Source organism: Chelmon rostratus, chromosome 19, assembly GCF_017976325.1.
Source record: "Chelmon rostratus isolate fCheRos1 chromosome 19, fCheRos1.pri, whole genome shotgun sequence".
NCBI classification, from domain to species: Eukaryota; Metazoa; Chordata; class Actinopteri; order Chaetodontiformes; family Chaetodontidae; genus Chelmon; species Chelmon rostratus.
In genome coordinates, this window is record NC_055676.1 from 16,226,320 (window position 1) to 16,249,506 (window position 23,187).

Genomic DNA, 23,187 nt, shown 5'->3' on the forward strand with positions numbered 1-23,187 from the left:
ATGTGATTTGAATAACATAAATGTACATTTTTGACCTTGCAAACATGCTTTTTCTGCCATAACAAAACAATTCAAGTTGCTTTGTATCATATAATTATGTGGTCGTTGAGATGGCACCTTTTCAGATGATGGAAAAGATATTAGAAAGATATTTTGCAGGCCTTCTTTCTCTGCATGTTGTTGGTATTTAAACATCTAAGCCTCTTCGATATAATTGACACCATGTAACCTTTTTGTTTTCTTTCACCTCCACTTTTGTCACCGGTAGCTCAAACAGTGCTTCTGGTGGGAAATTGGCATGTTCTTTTGACGTACAAGTAAAAAAGACCATTGTTGCGTTTGTCTCCTGTGTGATAGGCTGTTTGGTCTATCTGGCCATATTTTGCTGTGTGACATTCTGCGATGTTCTCGTTGTGCATGTAGATCTGGGTGTGTTACTCTAGTTTTATTGTGCATGTGTGCTACATCATTGTGTTCTCTCACAAATTTCTGCCACTGGTGAGAATAAAGGCCACTATCAAGTAAAAAAATGTCAGAGGTTGATCTTTGTTGACGGCACGAATTTGATCATGATCCTGTATGGATATCATTTAGGGCCCAGCTCTACCTAAACCTGTGTCTTCTTCCAGATTATCAAAAGCTGCCAAGTATGTAAAGTTGCCACGTAATGCTTGGACAGAGTTGTACTTTTTAATCAGATGTTGCTTGATTTAAACCAAAATTGAGTTAATTTTCTTTATTATGTTTTGACTTATTTTGAAAGGAAAAACACCAATGTTTATTCTTAGAAACTGGAAAATATTGTTTTGGTGTTTTGAATTAGATGTATTCTTTCAGCAACAATACCATCTGTATATATATATATATATATATATATATATATATATTAGTAATATTATTGGTAAGTACTCATAAGCTTGTGTGGAGCTGACCCCTGATCATGAGCCCTGACAAAGTGAGAACTGAAAGGCTCAAGATTGCTTTTACACCACTAATTTTTTTTTTAATTCCTGTTTTTTTGTTTTGTTTTTTTTTTATCTCTGCAGCGATCCTTACGTCAAACTTTCCCTCTATGTTGCGGATGAAAACAGAGAGCTTGCCTTAGTCCAAACAAAAACCATTAAAAAGGTAGGTCCGAAGGAAAGAAGTGGCTTTGATGCATGCGTCTGTAGCATACTGTTGCTCCCTCCTGTATTCTGCACAGACATTTGGCTCATTGCTTCAGACCTAATGAACTTTCTTTGCATCAGCTTGTCCACTCCTGCTGCAGTCTCTTACATGTGGCTTTATTCACTCCCCTTTTAAGTCACAGGTTTGAGATCACCTCCTAATCCCACCCCCAAATGCTAGCACCACTTTTCCTTAATGTAAAGACAATCGTATCATCTTGAGAGATGGAAAACAGAGGAAATCACCAGAAGGCGGTGCCTCCTTTCCTAGTCAGGGGAGTGTAGAGGGAGACATTGGGCAAGCCCTTTTTCCCCCAGTGGCCTGTTTTGAGGAGGAAGTCTATTCTCAGCAGGGGGAGCTATTACTTGCCATTGGTGTAAACTCTATTCAGAGGATATCTTAATATCAATGTGGGCTGTTATTTCGAACCAAATGTTTGTACTCATTCCTCACATTGTGTAATAATCTGGCCTATATGTTTTAAAATGAAGTCATAATTCACATATAGTACAGAACATGTAATGTGTGTTATTCACTGGCAAGGATATGTGGAAATACAGTATATGGAGGGATAAAACTTTGATACACTCTCATGCTGCCTGACTCTGCAAGCAGCTTTGTATTTCTTTGCAAATTTCTCCTTTTCCTTGATCGTTAAGGATAGCCACATGTAGCTGCCACCAACCCTCTGCTGGAGTCAGGCAGCTCAGGCCTCCATGCAGGCAAACATATGCTGCCAGTGGCCATGGCTGCCTTATTGGATATAAATAGCTGATAATGCACTGCTATGTGGAGCAGAAAAAGAAGCATCACTGCTCGGCTCTTCTGTGGGCTCTGTGTGTCTTTAAGTGGGACACCTTTCATGGCATCTTTGTTGCTGAAGCTAAGAGTTTGGCTTGTGGCAAGATGGCATGAAACATGATGGCAAAGATGACAAAGAAGGAAGAGCCAGTCTGAGACTAACATCAGCTAGAAGTAACCCTGATCTTATACCAAATGTTGATATTTGGTGTAGCATTCTGGGGAAATCTCATTATTTAATCAAGATATTTTGACAGATGTAAGTGTTACATAGACTTTCTGTCAAAGGGCAGTGAGTTTGTTTAGAACTCTGTTATGTCAGCAGTTGTTTTAGCAGAGATGTTATTTTATAGCTGCCATAAAATTGTTTATTAATCAGAGTGACGTGAAATTAAGGCTTCATTGACATTCTAGTGTTTAAGTCATTCCAATCACCGAAGGAATTTTAACGATCTCTGTCACATAGTTCTCAATCCAATAAAATATCAAATGTGTGAGGCAGAAGGAGAGAGCTGGTGCATTCGCATGCTGAGCTGGCCCATCCAGAAAGTAGGTGAGAATCCTTATGGCTGTTAATCTAGGGACTAGCGCCAATCACTGGGACATGTTAGAGCTACAAACTTCCTCTACTAGCGTAAGAGGATCATTGACGCACAAGACTGAGCCTAATTTCTCACTTGAGCTGTCTCCTCTCACGACGAGCCTGGCAGGTTTCATACATCTGCTGTGTTTTCTGTGTAAACCAATGATGCCATTCCCCATGCTTTAATACACAGTTAATTAATTATTAGTCTAACCGCATCTCTGCCTTTTGTTTCAGACCCTCAATCCCAAATGGAACGAGGAATTCTACTTCAGAGTGAGTTCATTATGCGTCAGATTCCCTTTCTTCCCACTGCCCTCCCCTACGATGGTCTGTTATTGCCCGTGTTTACTCTAGAGTGGTTGTGTTAGAGTTGTTAATCTTTGGTTGCAGTTTAACTGAGAGCTGAGTTCCACCACTGTAATCAAACAGGCCATGTCAGACTTTAGAAGCTTAGCCACATGTGCATCATTATTCTCCACTGGTTATTTGTGAAAGAATTATAGTTCAGTCCTATGTTGTAAAGATTATAAGATTGACTCGCTGCTAGCCACTGTAGTTGTGTATTATTTGACGCAGAAGCAAACAGGCTGCTGCCTACGAGGTGTTTGTTTGCATGTACATCTGCATTGGCTTTGCATGCCACATAACCACTGGTTGACTTCTGTATTATCTCCCCTGTTATTTTGTTGCCAACACAGGTGTGTCCGCAGAATCACAGGCTACTCTTTGAGGTGTTTGATGAAAACAGATTGGTAAGATTCACATTTTATAACTTCTTACCCCTCACTCCCCCCCATTGCTTATGTCACACATTATTTGTTGTTCAAGACTGTCAGGAGTAGATTTATTTCCAACTCCGACTCAAAAATTGTTGGGACGCTGTGTAAAACATAAATAAAACATAATGTGATAATTTGCTAATCCTTTTTGACATATACTCAAAAAAACAGTACAAGGACAATACATTTATATCAGCTTCATTGATTTTTATGAATATCAGCTTATTCTGAATTTGATGCAGCAACACGTCTCTAACAAGTTGGAACAGGAGTAACAAAAGACTGGGAAAGTTGTGGAATGCTCTAAAAACACCTCTTTGGATCATTCCACAGGTAAACAGGTTGATTGGTAACAGTTGATTGTATCATGATTCCTGGAAAGACTCATTCGTTCACAAGCACAGATGGAGAGAGGTTCACCGCTTTGTGAACACGTGATTATATAATGGAGTATTTCCAACCACCAGGATCCTCATTCTTCTTTGAATTTACATGTAATTTGTTTCTACTTGAGACTATTTAGATTTTATTTTTAGACATTGGATTCCCAGTATTACTTTTATGGTTTAGTCTCAGTTATGTGAATAAAACATTAATGTGCCACCAAGTAAAACATGATGATTATAAAACTGATATTGCTGCACGTCTTTCCAAGTAATTTTCCCGGAATAGCTCAGCTTTTATTTCACCACAGGGATCACCAACAACCTGGGATGTATTATATTGACTTTATCTGCACCCCCGTGTCTTCACAGTCCTTTTCTTGTGAACTCTCTCGCACATTGCTAGATTTGATATTGCAGGATTTCAAACCATATGCTCAGTCAAAAGAACTAAAGCCAAAGAAATGTATTGCAGTACATGTGGAAGAGAAGTGAGCAGAGGCAGTGTACGGCCGGTTTGGCTGCTAGCTTCATTGCTCTGCTTTTAAGGCTGTAGTCCACTAACAACAACTACATTCCTCTTATGTCAAATTTCTCAGATTTCCCCCACAGACGAGAACACTGGCTTCCTTGACTTGTGAAATTAAGCCCAGTTGCCATGACAACTAGATTAAATGTCTGCACAGTGTCAAGAGTTGCAGCAATTAAAAATAGCATAAGTAGGTCTTAATGATGATTTCACTTATTCGCTGTTGCCTAGAACCTTCACCTTGGTCATCCACGTTCAGAGGAGAGTGAGGTGGGTGAAGTGGCTGTTGACATAATGAAGACATTGTTCTGTGGAAGGAGTTGAAGGCTTCCCTGAAAGGGGTTTCGGAATGCAGCGATATTTGTTTCTAATCACTTCCCAGTAACTCTGGGGTCTGCATCTTGAGTTTGATGTTTAGTAAAACAAGCAGCGGATGCGGTCCAGCTTAGTATTGATGTTCTTGGCTGGGTAAGGCGTATTCAGTCTGGGCCTCACACGGTCAGGGCTACTGCTTTTATGCACTAAGGACCAACGTGGGAGGTTGAAGGATTTGAGCTTGTGGAGTGTCATTTTATAACACCACGTTCAGCACTTTCCCTCTTAACTTAGAGATAGGTGCATTTTATGTCTAACTCTCATTCAGTGATCTGCATGTTTCATGTACTGATAGAATCAGTGGTATGTTGGTGCGGGATGTGTGTGCATGTTCTACACGCCCCTGCATGGCCCTCAGCCCACCAAGGAAAGGGCAGCTCTAATTTTTCCCTCAGTACAGTGAGAGCTCTCTGTTGCCGTATAGCCGAGGATGACACAAGAAGGCACAGCACAGGCAGCCTCAAGCTTGCTCCTCTCCTTATATGTCTGAGGAGGTGCTCTTCTGTCGCTAGGTGCATGCCAAGGCAGCTCCTCCACCACTGGCCAGTATTTTTTTTTGAAGGGGCTGCTTGTTCTCTTGCATCCATTAATTTTATGGTTTATTTGTCAGAAGAGATGAAAAGTTAGACGAAGCTTTGTGCTATAACATGTATGAGAGGTTGTGGTTTACTTACGTGTAGGTGTCAACTGAAACATGTGCCCATGAAATATGGAAGAGCTATACACGAGACTGACAGTTAACAGAGAATGTAAAGAAAGAATAGGCCTACGTACAGTGTAGTGCTCTGTTTGAAGCAGGCATGTTATGTCATTTGGCAAGCTGGGCTGGCTGCCATTGGACCACACACTGGCATTTTGTTTCTTTTGTACAGAACATTCTCCATAACATTTCACACACACATTTATTGACTGTGCCTAACACTGTAGGCAGTGTGTCATCACTAAGTGTAACCGGCTGCCAAGCCACAATTTCTTTTTGCTCTACAGTCTTTTCCTTTTGGCTGTTTCTGTGCCTCCAGTCAATATCGCCTATCTCCTTGATGCCCTCTTGTCCACAATGGAGAACCTTCTTTTTGTTTTTGTCCTCCTTTTTTCTCTTTCCTATCATCAGTGGCTTGGCTGTCAACTTGTTTGAAGCTTGCTTTTTTGAAACACATAAGGTGACGCACTGAGGGCTAAACCATAGGTTGAACCAGTCATAGAGGTTGGAACAGATTATCATAGGGAGTTTGTCAGTTCTGTGCATGGGGGCAGACAGCTCCCCCGCTAACTCTGGCCTCAGGTCAAAGTAGCCCGAAACCTCTGTTTTCTCATGTTGATCCACTGGTGAATCACTTTGCTGCCTAGCAGCAGAAAAAATGCTCTCATGAATTTACATTCTGCTGTGAAATCGTCTCTCTGTTTTACCTCATATTGTAGCCAAATCGTATATTAAAAGTGCTTAAGCATCGTAATTTGTGTGCCTAATTTCAGCATCGCAAGCTCGGAACACAGCTGAGTTGTATCTTGGGCGGTTTTTGGATGCAAACGGAGTGGCCTATAAAACCACCAGACAGTCAAGTTTGGCTGTGTATGGGAGACAGCGTAGTTTATTCCGTTTGAAGGAGACTTGGATGTCTTTCTCTAGAGAGAGCTGTGCTGTTTGCCTTATCAAAGCTGCAATCTGTCAGATATTCTGCTCTTTACTCTGCTGCTGTCTTTTTTTCTGGTCCATTTTTAGCAACAACTTCCTTATGCATCTTTTTTATGTTTCCAAGCTAGAAGAAGTAACAGGGCTCAATTTGTCCACCAGATTTGATGGTTAACACTTTTAGTGGGACAATTTAGCAAAGAAATCTTCACTACATGTTGTGACCAGTGTGCCTGGCGAAAAAGGATATAGATGTCGTAATGTGTGTTTATTTACAACACGTTTATAGATGTGTCATTTCTTCTTCTCTCGCCCTGTTCCTTCCCTCTCCAGGGGTCCAATGGATGAATGCTTAGGCAGATCCATGTGAATGGGTAGTGTAGATGGTAGAGGTCATATTTACCACTGGTGCGTTAAGTTACTTTAGTTATCTTTAATGGTGAAGGCAGTGGTGTTTTGAGAAAGATATTTGGCGCTACTACAAGAAACTGAGCTACACTCAGATAGTGGGAGAGCAGTTTTAGGTAAAGGAATATGTATAATGTCAAAATTAAGAAGTAATATGTCGGGGTTAAAAACTATGAAACTGCTTGTACGTAGGAGTGAGGAGATTATAAGAGGCGTGGTGGCAGGGGAATGCATGAGGGTTAGAAAGAGATCATGTGAATGGAGGAAGGGATGGACAGTGGCAAGTAGGATGTGTTTGGGGGGCCAGCTGGCACTTGAGGGCAGCGTGGGGTCGTAACAAGAGGCGGCAGAGCCATTTGTAGTCACATGACTGACAAGCAACCCACTGTCACCTCGGAAACCAGGAGCGCCGGCCGCTCTTATCCAATCATGTCAGGAATGCTGGCCGTCATTCGGCTGAGGCTATTTCTGCTGTCTGTCGCTAGTGCTTGGTAGTGCTAAGAGTCTGGCATACAGGGATCCTTCTTTTTTCTTTTTTTTTCTTTCCCCCTCACCCTTCCTCTCATCAGCCTCAACTCTGCCATTCCTTTGAGTGCGCAGTGTAAAGTTGTCAGCTCTTTTGCAGTGGCAGTCTAGTTTTTGTGGTGTGACTTCTTTCCTCTGTACAGTTTACTGTGGGAAGGAAAGTTGTGGAAGAGACTCGGTGAGGGTGGGAGGGAGGGGGGGTGAGAGAGAGTGGAAGGAAAAAAAAGGGGATCAGTCATCTAGTCAGCCAAAGCAGAGAAGTGGGCGACAGTAAGAGACGGAGACGGGAGCCAGAGGAGAGAACCAAACAGCCAGTCAGAGCGAAAGTGAGAGGGAACGGGAGCTGTGGGACGTGAGGTGAAAATGGCACAACGTCTGCGTTTGTACTTTGGCTCAGGCCGCAGTAACACAGCCCCAGAGGTGCTGGAAGGAGACTCCGAGGAGCAGCAGGGAGACAATGTTTTGGTCATGCCGCTCAGCGTGCAGCCTCCTCCGGTATCAAGGCCTTCTCAGGAGCCAGCTGCGCAGCATGCACCACCAAGAGCGTTTGGTTCGCGTTCGGAGCCTTCGCTGAAGCGCAGCTCCTCCATGTTCATACCCCAACTCGCCGCCTATGCTGAGCAACGGCCCACCAAGAGCTCCTCCATGCACATCTCCCTCCAGCGCTGCAATGGATCACGTAATGGAGATGCCCGCGGTCATGCCGATGATGTCCCGCCACCCTGTTATACTCCTCCAGGACCTGCGCCTGCCTACGCCGACTCACACATGGAAGCAGATGTTCCGCGACATCCGCCTCCTCCATACTACAGCCCAGACCCTTTAAACTCACAAGCTTTTGTGGCAGAGCCGGAGCTGCCTAAGCGCAGGGTCTTTAGTATTGGTTCCAATGGCCATACTGTGTATAGCAGAGGTCAACCTGGTATCAGTGTTGGTGGTATTTGTATCCAGAGGAACTCTCCTGATGGTTCAGACATCCAGCATTTCAGAATCCTCCCTTATGGTGGTACTGGCTGGTCTGTCCAGCAGCCAAGCTTGGACCAGTCCTCTGTCGTTAATGGTGGAACACAGAGACTTGTGTTTCAGCTCCAGCAAAATCAGAACCAGGACCAGAGCCAGGACAGGCAACAGGCTGCTGCATCCCAGGAAGAATGCACAGATCTTGGCTTTGCCAGCTCAAGAGGTAGCCGAATGGTTCATTACCCCAGAATTCGACTGGAGAGAAGCTCGCCTCATCAGAGGCTGATGCTGGAGAATCAACACCTGGAAACTGGTGCAGATAGCCAGGCTGTAGAGGAAAACCAAACAGACACGGAGAGTCAAAGAATGGAAGCAAGAAACAGATCTAATGGTTGTACTTTCAAAATCAGTCAGGATACTTTCAGAAGGCAGCCTCATTTCAAGATCTATTTTACCCCAGGCGGAGGTGGAGATCAGGATGTGAGCCTTGGCAATGATTCGACTCGGAGTAAACCCAAGGTAAATTACTGAAAAACTTTAGCGGGATGGTTTAGTGAAAAAGTTTTTAAATGGAAAAAGATTTGTAGATAAGACTTCTCACTGAGATTTATAGGAATGGAATGAATATTGAGCAGCCACGACAAAAAGTGGATGGGTCATCTCACTCTGCGACATGATAGCTTGTATGTGGTCAGAATAACGGGGTGGGGGCCATGTAGTAGGGTCATGGACATAACAAATGAGATTGAGGGTGAAATGTATACCTACATGCCTAAATTCTGCAAACTTTTTGGCATTTCTTTAGTATTTTACACCGAATTTGCGAAGTTGCTGGCGTTTCACTTATTTTACTGGTTGAATTCAGCCCAGATGAGGAGAGATCCGTATGGTGCAGGAAGAGGGTGGTGACATTCTGGGAAGTGAAAAGCACAGACATGGTTGCTGAGCTAAATCACACACACTGGCTTTCTTTCACTTCACGACCACAGGCATTTGAAATTTTACACGCATCGGCCAGTTCAGTCATAAAAGGAAAACAGGAACAGGAATGGGTAATTTCTCTCCATGCACTTGTTGCCGACTGTTTCACAGAAACGTGACACTTCGGTTTGGTAATACCCTTAACTGCAGCCAGTGCTCGTTGAGAGTTTGCTGTTTCTATCTTTAGTCTGTTTCGAGCGTGGTTGTTGATTTTGAGAGCGGGCAGGCGGCATGTCTTCTTTGGCTCTAGGCTGGTATGGATCCGTATCCTCGCAGCTGCGCCATGAGTGATTGAGAGCTAAGACGTTGTTATGGCCCAAACACTGATCAAGAAGTTAAACAAGCTATCAGTATCCTGAAAGCCTGAAGTCTTTTGCTGTACCTGTCTGTTCTCCTTTTCATTTATATAACTCAAGCTTTGGAAACAAAACAGAAGTAAAGGTCACACATTTACAGTCAATGTGTCATATTACCTAATTTATCTTTCTCAAGCTTCTTCTTAAATCACTTTGGATATTGGACTTGTCAGCAGCAGTACGTTCTGTACCCCTGGAAAATAAACTGAAACTTAAGTTGCAGCTTTAAATAACAGTATTATATTGTTATTATAATACGGGGCTGCTATTGGGGCTGCTATTGACTCTAACACGATTACTCCCAGTAGTTTCTACAACCCTGATTCCAGAAAAGTTGAGACTCTGGGTAAAAGGTAAATAAAACAGAATGCAATCATCTGCAAACAATCTGTGTTTACTGAGAACTGTTTTACGAAGTATCCCTGAGCCCATGTAGTAATATGTGGTAAACCTCGCTCCATCCTCACTTGTGGTCACTGAGCCTTTCGAGGATGCCCCTTTCATACCAATCATGATACTATCACCTTCTACCAATCAGCCTGTTTACCTGTGGAATCTTCCAAACAGGTGTTTTTGGAGCATTCCACAACTTTCCCAGTCTTTTGTTGCTCCTGTCCCACCTTGTTTGAAATGTGTTGCTGCATCAAATTCAGAATAAGCAGATGTTTACAAAAATCAATGGAGCTGATGAGGTCAAACAATAAATGTATTGTCATTCTACTTTTACTGTTTTCAATAGATTATATGTCAAAAAGTATCAGCAGATTATCACATTTTGTTTTATGTTCTGCACAGCTTCCCATCTTTTTCAGAAATGTTGGTTGTAGAACATAAACTTAAATATTGTGCATGCATTCTACTTTTTCTGTATATGCAACCAGGACATTTGTGGTTCCCTACCTTTTTAGCTTGTGACGTCTATTTATAATATCTCGTCACAGGTTGTATGTATACGAGTCGTGACAAGTAATTTTTACTGTTCAGACTGCTTTTTTAAGTTTAAGCAAAGTATTTTTTTCTGCCTTCCTGTCCTGTTAATGATTTCATGACTCATGACCTCTGTGCCACACCACTGAATTATAATGGACCTAACAGTACCATGCCGTGTACTTGATTTAAGTACTGCGCAACACACAGTCCTGCCAATTGTTTCACATTATTCCACTGATAGACAGGTGAAAGTAAGGTGCTACGATACACAGCAGTGCACCAGCAAAGGCATGTTAGCTGCTGGCATTAACAGGTTTTAATATATCCAGAAATACCAGCTGTGCAAATATTTTATGTGGGGAAAAAAAAACATTCAATAATTTTGTTAGACAAGGATACAAGAATACAGACACTGCATTTTGGTGAATGACACTGAATGTAAACAGAACATTTGTTTGGCATCTTTAATACGTTACACAAAATTGTTTAATCATCTGACACAATAAGGAGATAAGATGATTTTTTTGTCGTGTGTCCAAGGTTTAATCTCTAAGTTAAAATCCTCCATTTTGTCACATTTGTGCTTTGCCAGGCTTTTATAACATGAGTAGCATTTTTGATTAACCAGTTATTCTTGCCTTCCTGACCATTAAGGCTAACAAGGACAAATGCAGTGTGCTAACAATGAACTCAAATGTTATGAGTCTAAGGTAGTGTGGGGTATGGTAAAATATTTATGGTTTTGACTGTTCTCATCTAATGCATTTACTTCGACTGAAAACATATTTTTAGTCATATTTTTATCAGCACTTAGGCCATACTTGAATGCATTTTACACACCTTCTCCCTTCCCTTTTTTAAGACACATGGTGTTATGTTACTCTAGGGCATCCTGTTTCTCATGCAACAAGGAAATCCTCATTTAGACCTTAATGACAGGTCTTCCCCGACTGGTTGCCTGGAGTTGGAGTGCCCCTTTTAAAGCCCTGCATGATGGGATACTACGTGTGTGTGTTGTGTGTGTGCCAGCTAGACTATCTGCAGACAGCTATGCCACCGTGTCGTGCCCTCGTTACAGCCCTGCTTCGACACTCCCCCATTGCCATTCACAAAGAGCTCTTGTAGGCCACTGGGTTTGCTATATTTACCTGAGACTGGACTGTGGATGGTTGGGGGGGTTCTCTTTTTATTTTGGTCCAGTAGCATGTGAGAGGGATTCATATTGCTATTGTTGTGAAGGGCTTTTCTCTGTCGGCTCTGATCTCTCAGAGTGCATGGCATTGTAATTCAGTTGTGTCAGCACAGAGACTGTTGAGTAGGTGAGACAACCTTTTCACACTTCACTGCTAGACTGGACTTGTTCCAGGTTGCTCTATACAGTACGCACAGTCTGATACCACTTCTTCATGCATGGCGGGTCAGTACAGCTACAGTTAGCATTACCCATTCTCATCACATACTTCTTGTGGCATCCAGGCGTGCTGATAGGTTTGGTTTTATTTGCTCTGGTCCAATTTGAATGAAAGGTAATTAATTTGTGGTGCTCACAGAGTTGAAAAATAAAAGTTAAAAACAGCAGCATCTCTTTCTGTAAACAGTGTCCATGTCATGTAATGTCTATGACAATGGCTGATAATGTGTCCTGTGGATTATTGGGACTTAAATTTCACTTTTTTTTTTCAACAAATGCAGTTGAATTCACCTCCATTGTTTGGGTAGTGGAAGAAATCTCAGAAACTGGACTGTTAAAACCTAGAACTATCTACATACAGCTAGAAGTATGTGAGTATTTATGTTTTGGGTGAAATGACCCATTTGCCATTTACTCACTAATTTGTTTTTCAAGATGGCTTCACAATCGTCCATCTGCCCCATGTCTCTTAAACTGGTCATCAGTGCCCCCCCGAGTGTAACCTGGCCCTGAGAGGCAGCTGCAGGCTCAACTATGACCCTTTGATGACTCTGCAATTATATCCCTCTGCATACACATACCCACAGCTTAAAATGCTTGTTATTGTTAAGGACAGGAAAAAAACAGCTATGTGTCCCATGAGATACTGCCATTGCCACTGCCCATTTCATAGCATACAAGCAACAGTGCCGCTATTTTTTTTCTTCAGGTTCAAGCATGCTAGCAAATGAGATTTTCAGGTGAAGATTAAATGTTCATTGGGACTAGAGATGTCAGTTTCAGTTACTTTTGCTTTCAATGGCTCAACTGCTTTTAACAGGTATGTAATTGGTAATTTGTGCTGAACTTTTTGTTAAAGAACTTTTTGCTTAAGCAGAAACGGCCTTGTCAAAGCCACCAGACTACCTCTACCACACTGATTGGCAGCATATAGGTCTCAGTCAAGCAGCATATCAACTAGGTGATAGCCTCAAAATGGAGTGCATCACAATGTGTTTGTATGCAAATTAACCAACGTGCATAATCGGCCATAAAAATTCTCAGTTACTGGTTAACCATTGATGTCCCTGATTGTGTGCTGAAAGTCTTGGCAGGTTTGCAACATTCAATGTAAATCTAAACGTAATTCATGCAGCACAAACTCATTAAGTGTTTCACACATTCACATTGTTTGTTTTAGATCAACATATGTGAAAGAGTGTAATATGACACTGCTGTGGTCCAGGCTGCTTTTGTCGCTCTCTCCTGGTTCAGATAAAGCTTACGATTGACTGTTTTGAATTATTTGGGAGACATGCAAAGCAGTAAATGAATTGTCTAGTTGGTTTGGGAAGTGAAAACAGATACTGCTGTAATTTACACAGTAGTGGTTTGTGCTTTTCCAAGAAGAAATGGTTTAAACTGTGTCTGTGTGTGAGAGTATGCATGCATTCACAAGTGTCTGTTTACAAGCCTGTGCATTAATCACTCAGGATTTCATGTGACTCATTTGTAACCTTTCACCATTGAATTCCAGGTCTGGTAACTGTGGTGGGAGCCCAGTGCACTCACTTTACAGCACTGCTTTATTTTTTCCTTCTGATCATCAGAATAAACCAGTGTGATTGCTATATATCTTAACCTTGTATCAGTCTTTAACTAGCATAGTTGTAAGAAATGAGCAATCATGCAGGTTTTTCTTGTTTTTACTGCATTCATTTTTGACAATGCAAAGCTACATCTGATGAGATTTAAGTAAACTCTGAGGACTAAAGAAGTGGTTTTCAACCGTTTTTTCATATGCACATTTCTTCAAAACTATTCTTTGCTGACTCAAATTTAAAAAGGGACCACAAATATCATCAAATTTCATTGTCAAATCATGTTGATATACAGGGTTCTCCCCTCAAAAAGTTAAATTGGACATTGTTTCCATAACTCCATATTTAATTTTTATGGCTGCACTGCTTTGTGCAGCAGTGAAGCAACTTTTACAGATGCCACAACATTGAAAATCTCTTCTGTCGTATATTAAAGCTTGAAGTTTGAATGAACTTCAAAAGAAACATTGAGACTGTCAGGTTGCTCTTTTATTGTTAGATAGTCTTCAGGTAATGACAGTTGATTAATGTTTTTAGATTATTGACCCCTTGGCAACCCAATAAGTCTCCTACAACCTCCCACAAACTGAGAAACACTGGAGCAACAGAAATATCACACATTGTTTCAGCTCAGCATTTCCTGTCAGCCAGCAGCGTCTATAAACAAACATCATTGTTAGTTAATGCCTGTTGTCTAAATCAGTTGTGTCCCACACGCAGGCTTCTTCCAAGAATGGCCTTTTCCATCTCACACAGGTAATCACTGCTGGGGGCTGCTGCTGTGCAGCCCAGTCAACCTCCCCCTTTTCCTCTCAGTCTGCATAAATTACGACACAAGGATGGGCAAATCTAAGGGCCTCGTAAATCTGAAACACAAACCTTCCCTGGTTCTCCCCTGTTGTCACCTCTATCCTTCTCTCCCTCTGTCTGGCTGACTTGGCTTCAAATCTGGTGGCAGTGGATGTAATTTTTCCTTGCTGGGTTCACTGGTTCTTCTCCTATGAAATGACGCCAAAGACTTGTCCAGAAATAAAACCCTAGACTGAGCCTCCTTGGCTGGACACTTGTGGAAATCTGTGCTAATTGGCAGAGAAGATAAGCCAAAACAAACTAGTGCAAGTATTGCATGATAATTTCAGTAACACGTGGAAGAAATTGCTCCAACCTAATTGCACTTCATGGTTTTGCAGCCATCTTAGATCAGATCACTCCAGGTGTCCATAAAAAGGCTAGAGGTTATTTCTTGATGGGGCTGTCCATGAAATGAACATCTTTGTCTCTTTCACTCCGTCTGTGACAAACAAACACAAAATGCTTCTGGACCTTCTGGTGCATAAGGTAATTAACCTCAACATTGTGGTTTTTCTCCCTCTCTACCCCTGCTGGAACTTCCGGTGTTCCCCAGACACACTCAGAAAGCTGCTACTTCTAAAATTAAGCTGCTGAAGGTGACTTTCTCATTTTCTTTCCTAGACCAGAGATGATTTCCTGGGACAAGTTGATGTTCCTCTCAGTCATTTGCCGGTAAGTTATATGCATATGTGTGTGTGTGAGGGTGTGTGGCCAGGCTGACAGGCTGTTTTGAATACTCAGCTGTTTCTTATCTTCAGTTTTTGCTCTGTCTGATCAACCTCTGTGAAGGTCAGGCAAAAGAGTGTGTTTGTGTGTGTCTGTCTTGAGTGTGAGAAAGTGCTAGCCACACATATAGCATGTTGTTGTGTTCAAACAGCTCACTCCTTGTTAGACATGGAAAGCTGTCTAGAATGTAAACAGAGGTGACTGTCCTGAGGGCGGGCTGCCCTCAGAAGCAACGGAAAAAGCTTCACTTGTCACATTCTCACATTCAAGTGTTCTCACTTGGAATCTGGGCTGCTGGGAGATAACAGCTTTTGACAACAATAACACGTAGGACCAGTGTGTGCTGCTTGGCAGTTTGGGCAGTTTAGGTTTGACGTAAGGGAACAGGACCTGAAACTCAAATGAGTAAACCTGCAAACCATTCTGAAGCAGCACCTCCTCCACTCATTTGAGAGCTGTGCTATCAGACTGGCTCCGGCTCTCTGAAGTTCTAAGTTGTGAACCTGGTTGGGGGTTAATTATTAATGTCCTATTTGGCTCCCATAGGTCCAGGAAATTGGCAGCAGATAAAAGCTGAGTCATGTTGAGAAATGAAGTCAGTGGACGGACGGGATAGAGAATATTCGGTCTTGATGCAGCTAATGCTGAGAATCTTAATTTAGCCATTTAGCAAATGCAGCGGCGCATGAATAAGCCACTGCAGTGCTTGTATAGCTGATGTGTTCTGCATCGTATGTGTGTTTTGAGTCGATTCATTCATTTTATGTGTGACTACATGTTGTAGGAATTGTGGTTTCACTCATTGTGACTGGACAGTAGTCATCACTTTTCTTTCTTTACAAGCTTCTCCTAGATACTCTACTTTTCATTAATCACGTCACCATTCTGACCCATCTGAAGCAACCTGCTAGCTACTTTTGCCTTGTGGAAGCTTAAAACTTTTTCCAAGTAGAGTTTCATGCACCATAAAGCAAACCTTGCATGAGTCAGATTTGAGGTAGGAAACATATTGCTCCATGCTTTTAACAGCAGTGCTCTAATACAGTTATTTAAATGCATTATTTACAAAACTTCATATTACTTCTTAATGTCTAAAAGCAGCAGCTTTATCTAATTTTTTTTGCATTCAAGATTGTACTCGTGATATGGAGAGTGACAGTCAGATTCAGTGGTATGTTCCAGAGCAGTATGTGGTGAGCAGCCAGTCTGTACTGGTTTGGCCCAGTCAGAGAGAGGTGGGAGATTGCTGTGAATTACAAAATGCCTTTTTGCTTTTCAATGTGTAACAGGAGAAGCTCACTATTGCATAATGATGGCTGTGCAGAGGGTTCCAGCCGTGATGTGAACTCATGGCTCTGATACTTTGATACTCTAACATGTGTATTTGCTCGTGTGTGCAATTGATTTCTGTCAACAAATGCCTCCTCTTAATTTTCAGACCGAGGATCCTGCTATGGAGCGTCCCTACACGTTTAAAGACTTCCTCTTGCGGCCCAGAAGGTCAGTTTCTACCGGATGTGACAAGTAAACAATAAAATTTGATACCAATAAATCAACTTCTTAGGTTAAATTGTGTCTTGTTTGCCCAAATTAGCAAGTAGAATAGACTTTGACAGATTGTTAAACTCATAGTGACTTTACTCATGGTTTACACCACTATGCAAATTGTTGTCACATCTCCAGATAGCAGCAAGTTCATGTGACGGTCAGCTGAACACTGAAGGTGAAAGACCATCTGGTGCTCATAGGCAGTTTGGAAACTCCCTTGCCTTTCTAAGCTAGGGGCTCTGAGGGTGCGGGACACCTGGTTTTGATGTGCTGTTTTCAAGTGGGTCCATTTTTGCTGATGTTATCCTTCTAGTCACAAGTCCAGGGTGAAGGGTTACCTGCGTCTGAAGATGGCCTATCTGCCCAAACAAGGAGGACAAGAGGAGGAGGCTGGAGAGATGAGGGAGGAGGCTGAGGTAAAGTCTTAGCCGCCATCATTGGTTAACCGCTGACTTAGCACTACTGAAGGCATCCTTTTGACTGTCTCGTTCATATTAACCTGAAGCCAAACCAGGTTCTTGTTTTATTCCTTCCTTCCGTGCAAAGAACACACAGTTCTAAGTGTAAAGATGAAAGCGAGTTTCCCAGTTTGCATCAACAGAAAATGTGAGAGTAGTTTTTGTTCAGAGTGAGAGGAGAAAGATTTGCTCTTCTTTTTATTCTTTTCTCAAAGAATTCAGGCAGCATCTCGCTGCCAAAATCTGGTGAAAGTCTTTTCCAGGTCAGCGTATGGAAAAACCATTTACAATACTGCCTGTTATTTAGAGTAATCGGATCTTCTTCCTCTTTTACTTTGTTTTTTTTTTTTTTTGGATGTGTATGTGTTCAACTGTGGATTTCTTGAGGAGTGTTAGAGAGGTGAAGGTGAAAGGCTTCACAAATAAGGTGATATTTTGCGTTTTCGTTTAAAATGTTTTAAACCACAACACAGCACTCTAGCATCTTTGATGCATTCTCTGCTTGAATCCCGCCTCAAATCAAACTGGTTTGCTGATATTCATGCGTGTTTGACAAGTTAACAGCTCGCTGGGATATCTGTGACCACAGGGCCTTTGGTCTGAGCTGCCACTGAGTTACTCTCACTCCCTTATGTTAAAGATGCAGAACTTTGTCTTTCAGGGATGGGATGAGTCTGCAGACTCGGGCTCCCAGCGCCCCCAGCAGCTGCTGCCGCCATTGCCTCCAGGCTGGGAAGAGAAGGTGGACAACCTGGGACGCACATACTATGTCAACCACAACAACCGCTCTACACAGTGGAAACGACCCTCTAACATGTATGTCTGTTGTGTTTTTAGTTTTAAAATACATTTTTACAGCTTGACCTGAATAGTACCTTTTTAAAAGTATATATTTTACATATATATGTGTATTCATAGGTGCCATAAATTCACAGCGTCTCCTTTTTGCACTTTTTACACAGGTTTTGGACTATTAACAAATTACATTTAGCATGCTAATTAATGAGTTTAAGAGGTGCTGGTAGGTAGATACTTTATGCTAAGCCAAGCTAATCTTCTGGCTTTAGCTTTCTATTTATATTTAGACAGATATGAGAGTGGTGTCGATCGAACTCATGGCAGGAAAATTAATGAGCGTATTTCTCAAAACGTCAAACTGTTCCTTTCAGAGCTTATGCAGGTGAGACACAACAAAAGCTTGATAGACTCATAAGCCGCAGCTATTATGTGTGCCCATTATTTCCTCAAATGCACTTTGCCTCCTCTGTCAGAATGAGCATGCACAAATTAAAGTGGTAGACTGCAGCTGAAACTGACTGAATCCGGCAATTTTAACAGTAGTACTTTTTTTCCAGTCCAAGAAGAAGAATTTTACTGTATTACTGCTTTACAGATTAATTGTGTGACTCACTGAAACTTCTCTGAAATCCCTTCTTCTCCCTCAGGGATGTTATTTCAGAGACTGAGAGTGACAATCAGCAGCGGCAGATCCATCAGGAAGCACACCGTGTTTTCCGTTCGAGACGTCACATCAGTGAAGACCTAGAGAATGAGCACCTGGAGCCCAGGGACCTGGACAATGTGAGAGAGATGAATATACACAAATATACAGCATACGCATACTGATAAAATGTTATTATCATTTCACGGCTGCGTCTCCTTGTTGCTCCCGTAGTCCTGGGAGCTCATCACGGAAGAGGATCCTAACGACAGCATGGCCCAGTCTCTGCCCGGCCCCTCCTCCGTCTTGACACCACAACACCCGCCAACACCCGTCACCCAGGAGTTCTCTGAAGACTTAAACCTGAGGCTGTCCCTCACTCCAGATAGCAACGGCGAAGTGCCGGGGCCCAGCTCTGCTCTGGTGAGAGTGCAAGTTTCAGTAGCCAAAACCTGAATTACTCCGCATTTAAATGACTTAGTGGTGTAACTGTATGAATTGATTTCCAAGTCTGTCTTTTTGGGTCAGGCATTAGAGTGACAGGAAGTGCTTGTGATAATTTTGTGTTCTTTCCCCACTGACTTTGTTTTAACAGGGCCAGCTGTCAAGCAGGCTCCGATCCTCAAGCATGACCGACGGTGTCAGTGATCAGGCCCAGGCTCCTCCTCTTATGGTACATATTTCTGAACCCTGTCTTCTTCCTCCATTTTCTTCTCTTACTTCTTTGACTTCCCCTCTTTCCTTGTGACATTGCTTCTGGCATAGTGAACATCCCTTTGTTTGTTCTCTGAACACCTCAATCAGGCAGGAATTGTTGTCTCATTGACCTGCGTTCTGTTGGCATGCCTCAGTGCTGTGGGTGCACCACACATCAAATCACTTTCCCTGCTCCTCTTTGCATTTAAAACGTGTCCGTACTAGGCAGGTTTTGCTCCCTCCTCACCTTTCCTTGCCACTTAATGATTCTTCGATTTTACTGTTCGTTCCTTTTCTTCTTGCCTCTGTAGGATTGCCACACCTCCTCCCCTCCTCTCCCACTACTACTCTCTGCTCTTTGTGATTCACTCGCAGCTATGTTTGATGGATTGTAGAAATGTTGGCTTTGCAGCCCTATGCCAGCAGACTGACCATTCCGGTAAAAAGCATTGGCAAGTAAGATTAAGGACAGCACCACATCAGATCAAACGCTCCCCAGAGAATCCTGAGTCATAGCATCAGTGGAGATTCAGCTCAGCAAACTGTCACAAGATCTGAGTCAGATGTTTGTCACATGGCTGAGTCACAGCAGTGAGCTTGGCCGTGTCAAGCCAAGGAAAAGTACAGGTGCTGATGTCAGCCTTTGCCTTGAATGCCAAGTCTTGAAGGACTGGAAAACAGTAGGCTCATTACGAAGCCATCAGAGGAAGCCATATGTTTGAGCAGTTTCCGATCACAGTGAAGGGTCATTCATTCCTAATGATATTAAATGTGTATGTGGGTGCTACTGCATATGAGATTGCCTGTTTGGTAAAGTAGCCTTCGATTCTGATTAGAAGTTAGTTAACCTTAAAAGATAAGGCTTGCATTGTTCTATGTATATTCTGTATACACGTTGCGCTCTGGTGAGTATTCACAGCAGCAGTGTATGGACGATTGACCAAAATAAACTACAGTGGTTGCGTTCATGGCAATGAAGGAGCATGTCAAGCAGTGCAACAGTGTGGCTCATTGATGTGTTTTTAATGGCTTTTGGACAACAATGGAAGCCTATGGAACTTTGGAGGAAGTTCCTGTGTATCAGGCTTTTGCCACATGGACAATACTTGGTCGTATTCAATTCATTTTTGGCTTTGGTCTTGGGATTTGTTGACAGTAATAAAAGTATAGAATATCACCACACTTGTCCTTAGATGGAAGGGTTAGGTTGTGGGTTGACTTTAAATGTCAGAATAGCTAAATACAGATCTCAGCATGTGTGTCCACGTGTATTCTTGCTTTTTTATGGGTTTAACATTAGAAATAACCAGTAAATCAGTTTTTACTGTAGTTTTAAGGTTCACTGATGTAGGGTTTGCAGTGAGGTTACGTGCAAAACCAGTTGCTAACTGTCTTCCAGGTTATGTATTTTAGAAAAAAGCAGACCAACATCCAGTATATGTGTTTGGAAATCACTGCCGGCTGAACTGCACAGACATTTTACTTGTCTTTTGCATTGCTTGAAACTACAATTTCTATTTTTGTTTTTCTCTGCATTTGCATTCAAATTCACTGCTGTAACATTTTCAGGACAGAGAACTGTAGCTTTAACGTCATCTTCTACTTGGGTTGTTGAGATTAAAGGCGCTGCACTGGTTGGGGATTAAATTTGCAGTCGAGGAGAAGAATCCGCGGCTTTCCTCCAACAGGGAAATACAAGCCTGATAACTTCTGCAGCTCAGACTGTCTTCATATTTTTTTCTTTGTCTGCCTCAATGTTAAAGTTGATTTACTTCACTTAAAAGTTACTGACAGCAATCTGCTACAGCTTCTTTTAACCCACATTTTGTGTAATCATGTCAACCAATCACAACTGGAGTTACTTTCCACATTGATTATGCTCCTTCCTCCTACCCGTCAACCTCACAGCTCGTATACTTTAGTGGATGTCCTCTCTTTTTTTCTATATTCAAAGCCACTACATTTTCCCACCATGGCCCATAATCACAAGAATCTCCTCCCTCTCTGTCACTCCTCACTTCCTTTGAGAATAATTCCCCCTTTTGTGCATTCAGTTTTTCCTCACTCAACCTGCACTGCTGCCAAAACACTCTCCCTTGCCCCGTTGCTTCCACTCTAGCAATGAAAACATTAACATATTGTGAACTAAAGACCATCTTCCCCTGTTGTCTACCACCAGCAGGGCTCCCAGACCAGAAGAACAAGAGCTCAAACAGTCTCAGGTGGTGAGGAGTCTATGGTAATGTCTCAGTTCATATACAGTTTAAACCCTGTCAGTCTTACACCTCGTAACTCCAAGACACCCCATAGGATGGGCCACATGTGTCCCCTGACTAGTTTTCCTTGGGTCCAAAGTAACACAAGGTCTTTCAGTCATTTATGTTCACTTTGTTTAGCTGTGTTATCCAAGAAGGAAGCATACGAACATTTTCATACAATATGAAACACAATGCCTAAAAAGTGATACAGAAAACATTCTCTTTGAAATGAATCGAAGAAGTTTGTGTAAACATTCATTAAAACGTCCATCCTTGCTGGAAGCTGATTGATTTGTTCAGCTGATGAGGCCATGCATAGCCAAATGAATCCTCCTTTATTCAGTTCTTACTGTGATTGTGTTAACAACGTGCTTAACTGCTTATTTAGATCAACAGTTGTCCAAAAGTGGCTGTGAAGTGTGTGTGTGTCTGTGTCTGTGTCTGTGTCTGTGTGTGTGTGTGTGTGTGTCTGTGTGTGTGTCTGTGTGTGTGTCTGTCTGTGTGTCTGTCTGTGTGTGTGTGTGTGTGTGTGTCTCTGTGTGTGTGTCTCTGTATCTCTGTGTGTGTGTCTCTGTGTGTGTGTCTCTGTATCTCTGTGTGTGTGTCTCTGTGTGTGTGTCTCTGTATCTGTGTGTGTGTGTGTGTATCTATGTGTGTGTACGTGGCAACCTGGTAGTCAGTATTAAGTAATGCCACTGATCCACCATTGATAACAAGCCATAAAGCAGCATTATACAACGTACCCAAGAGGAATGTCCCAATCTTGTTTTCTCCTGTTCTCCTGATCAGAGTCCTTTTATATTGCACGTCTGACCCGGTACTCATATTTACTGAAATGTTGGTGAAAATATGTATGTGACACACACAACAGCTGTAAACTACTTCATCTTACAACCCTGATTCTTGGGATGCTGTGTAAAATGTAAATAAAAACAACACAACAAAACAATAATTTGCAAATGAACTGTGTTTACCGACAACAGTTTTACAAAGTGTCCCTGAGCTCATGTAGTAATCCCCTTTATCCAATCGTGTGTTCACAATGTGGTGAACCTCGCTCCATCCTTGTGTGTGAACGACTGAGCCTTTCCAGGAAGCCCCTTTCGTACCCAATCATGATACTATCACCTGTTACCAATCAACCTGTTTACCTGTGGAATGATCCAAACAGGTGTTGTTGGAGCGTTCCACAACTTTCCCAGTCTTTTTTGCTCCTGTCACAACTTGTTTGAAACATGTTGCTGGCATCGAATTCATAATACGTATATATTTACGAAAATCAATTAAGTTAGTGAGGTAAAACATTAATGATATCATCTTTTCAATTCGGTATATGTCAAAAAGGTTCCCAGCTTTTTTGGAGTCCAAGTTTTAAACCTTATTTTTCACGACCTACTTGATCGAAATACTGGAGGTCCTAGTTATAAAAAAAATCAAATTTTTAAGCTTAAATTATGTAACATGTTGTTCAAGTGTGCTGTTTTTGCACTCAGTTAATGTTGTGATCGTTTGGTTGACTGTTTCAGTAATCTTTATTCTACATATGGTTAATAGTTCACTCAGCAAAGTAGTAATGATCCACTTCTTTCCCCCATGTGGTGTTTATTTTAGTACTGCTCTGTCTCATTGTGTTTTGTCTGTGAAGGTTCACATCATTCGCAGTCGTCTATTTTTCCCTTAGAGTTAGAAATCTTTGTTTGTCATAGTTTACTCCAAATCTGTTTCTTTCTCTGTGCTGTGCAGCTGAAATGGGAAAATATTTCAATCCTCTTGTGTTGTTCTTGATAGATGTTTGGAAAAAAAA

The 23,187-nt window shown here is 42.0% G+C and overlaps 1 protein-coding gene across 5 annotated transcripts in view; it reads left to right on the forward strand.

The window, feature by feature from the left end:
* Positions 1-23,187, forward strand: part of nedd4l (NEDD4 like E3 ubiquitin protein ligase) — a 46,469-nt gene that overhangs the window by 7,118 nt on the left and 16,164 nt on the right. Inside the window, exons 3-14 of one of the 5 annotated variants that reach the window (XM_041959575.1) lie at positions 1,047-1,128; positions 2,792-2,830; positions 3,256-3,309; positions 14,125-14,160; positions 14,878-14,928; positions 16,421-16,482; positions 16,844-16,946; positions 17,650-17,804; positions 18,434-18,569; positions 18,664-18,852; positions 19,025-19,102; positions 21,305-21,364. In XM_041959575.1, coding sequence (XP_041815509.1) covers positions 1,047-1,128; positions 2,792-2,830; positions 3,256-3,309; positions 14,125-14,160; positions 14,878-14,928; positions 16,421-16,482; positions 16,844-16,946; positions 17,650-17,804; positions 18,434-18,569; positions 18,664-18,852; positions 19,025-19,102; positions 21,305-21,364 — 1,045 coding nt within the window. Of the gene's footprint in view, positions 1-1,046; positions 1,129-2,791; positions 2,831-3,255; positions 3,310-7,540; positions 8,666-14,124; positions 14,161-14,877; positions 14,929-16,420; positions 16,483-16,843; positions 16,947-17,649; positions 17,805-18,433; positions 18,570-18,663; positions 18,853-19,024; positions 19,103-21,304; positions 21,365-23,187 lie in introns of those variants that run through there. The other 4 variants (XM_041959576.1, XM_041959569.1, XM_041959570.1 and 1 more) reach the window with 4 other exon arrangements.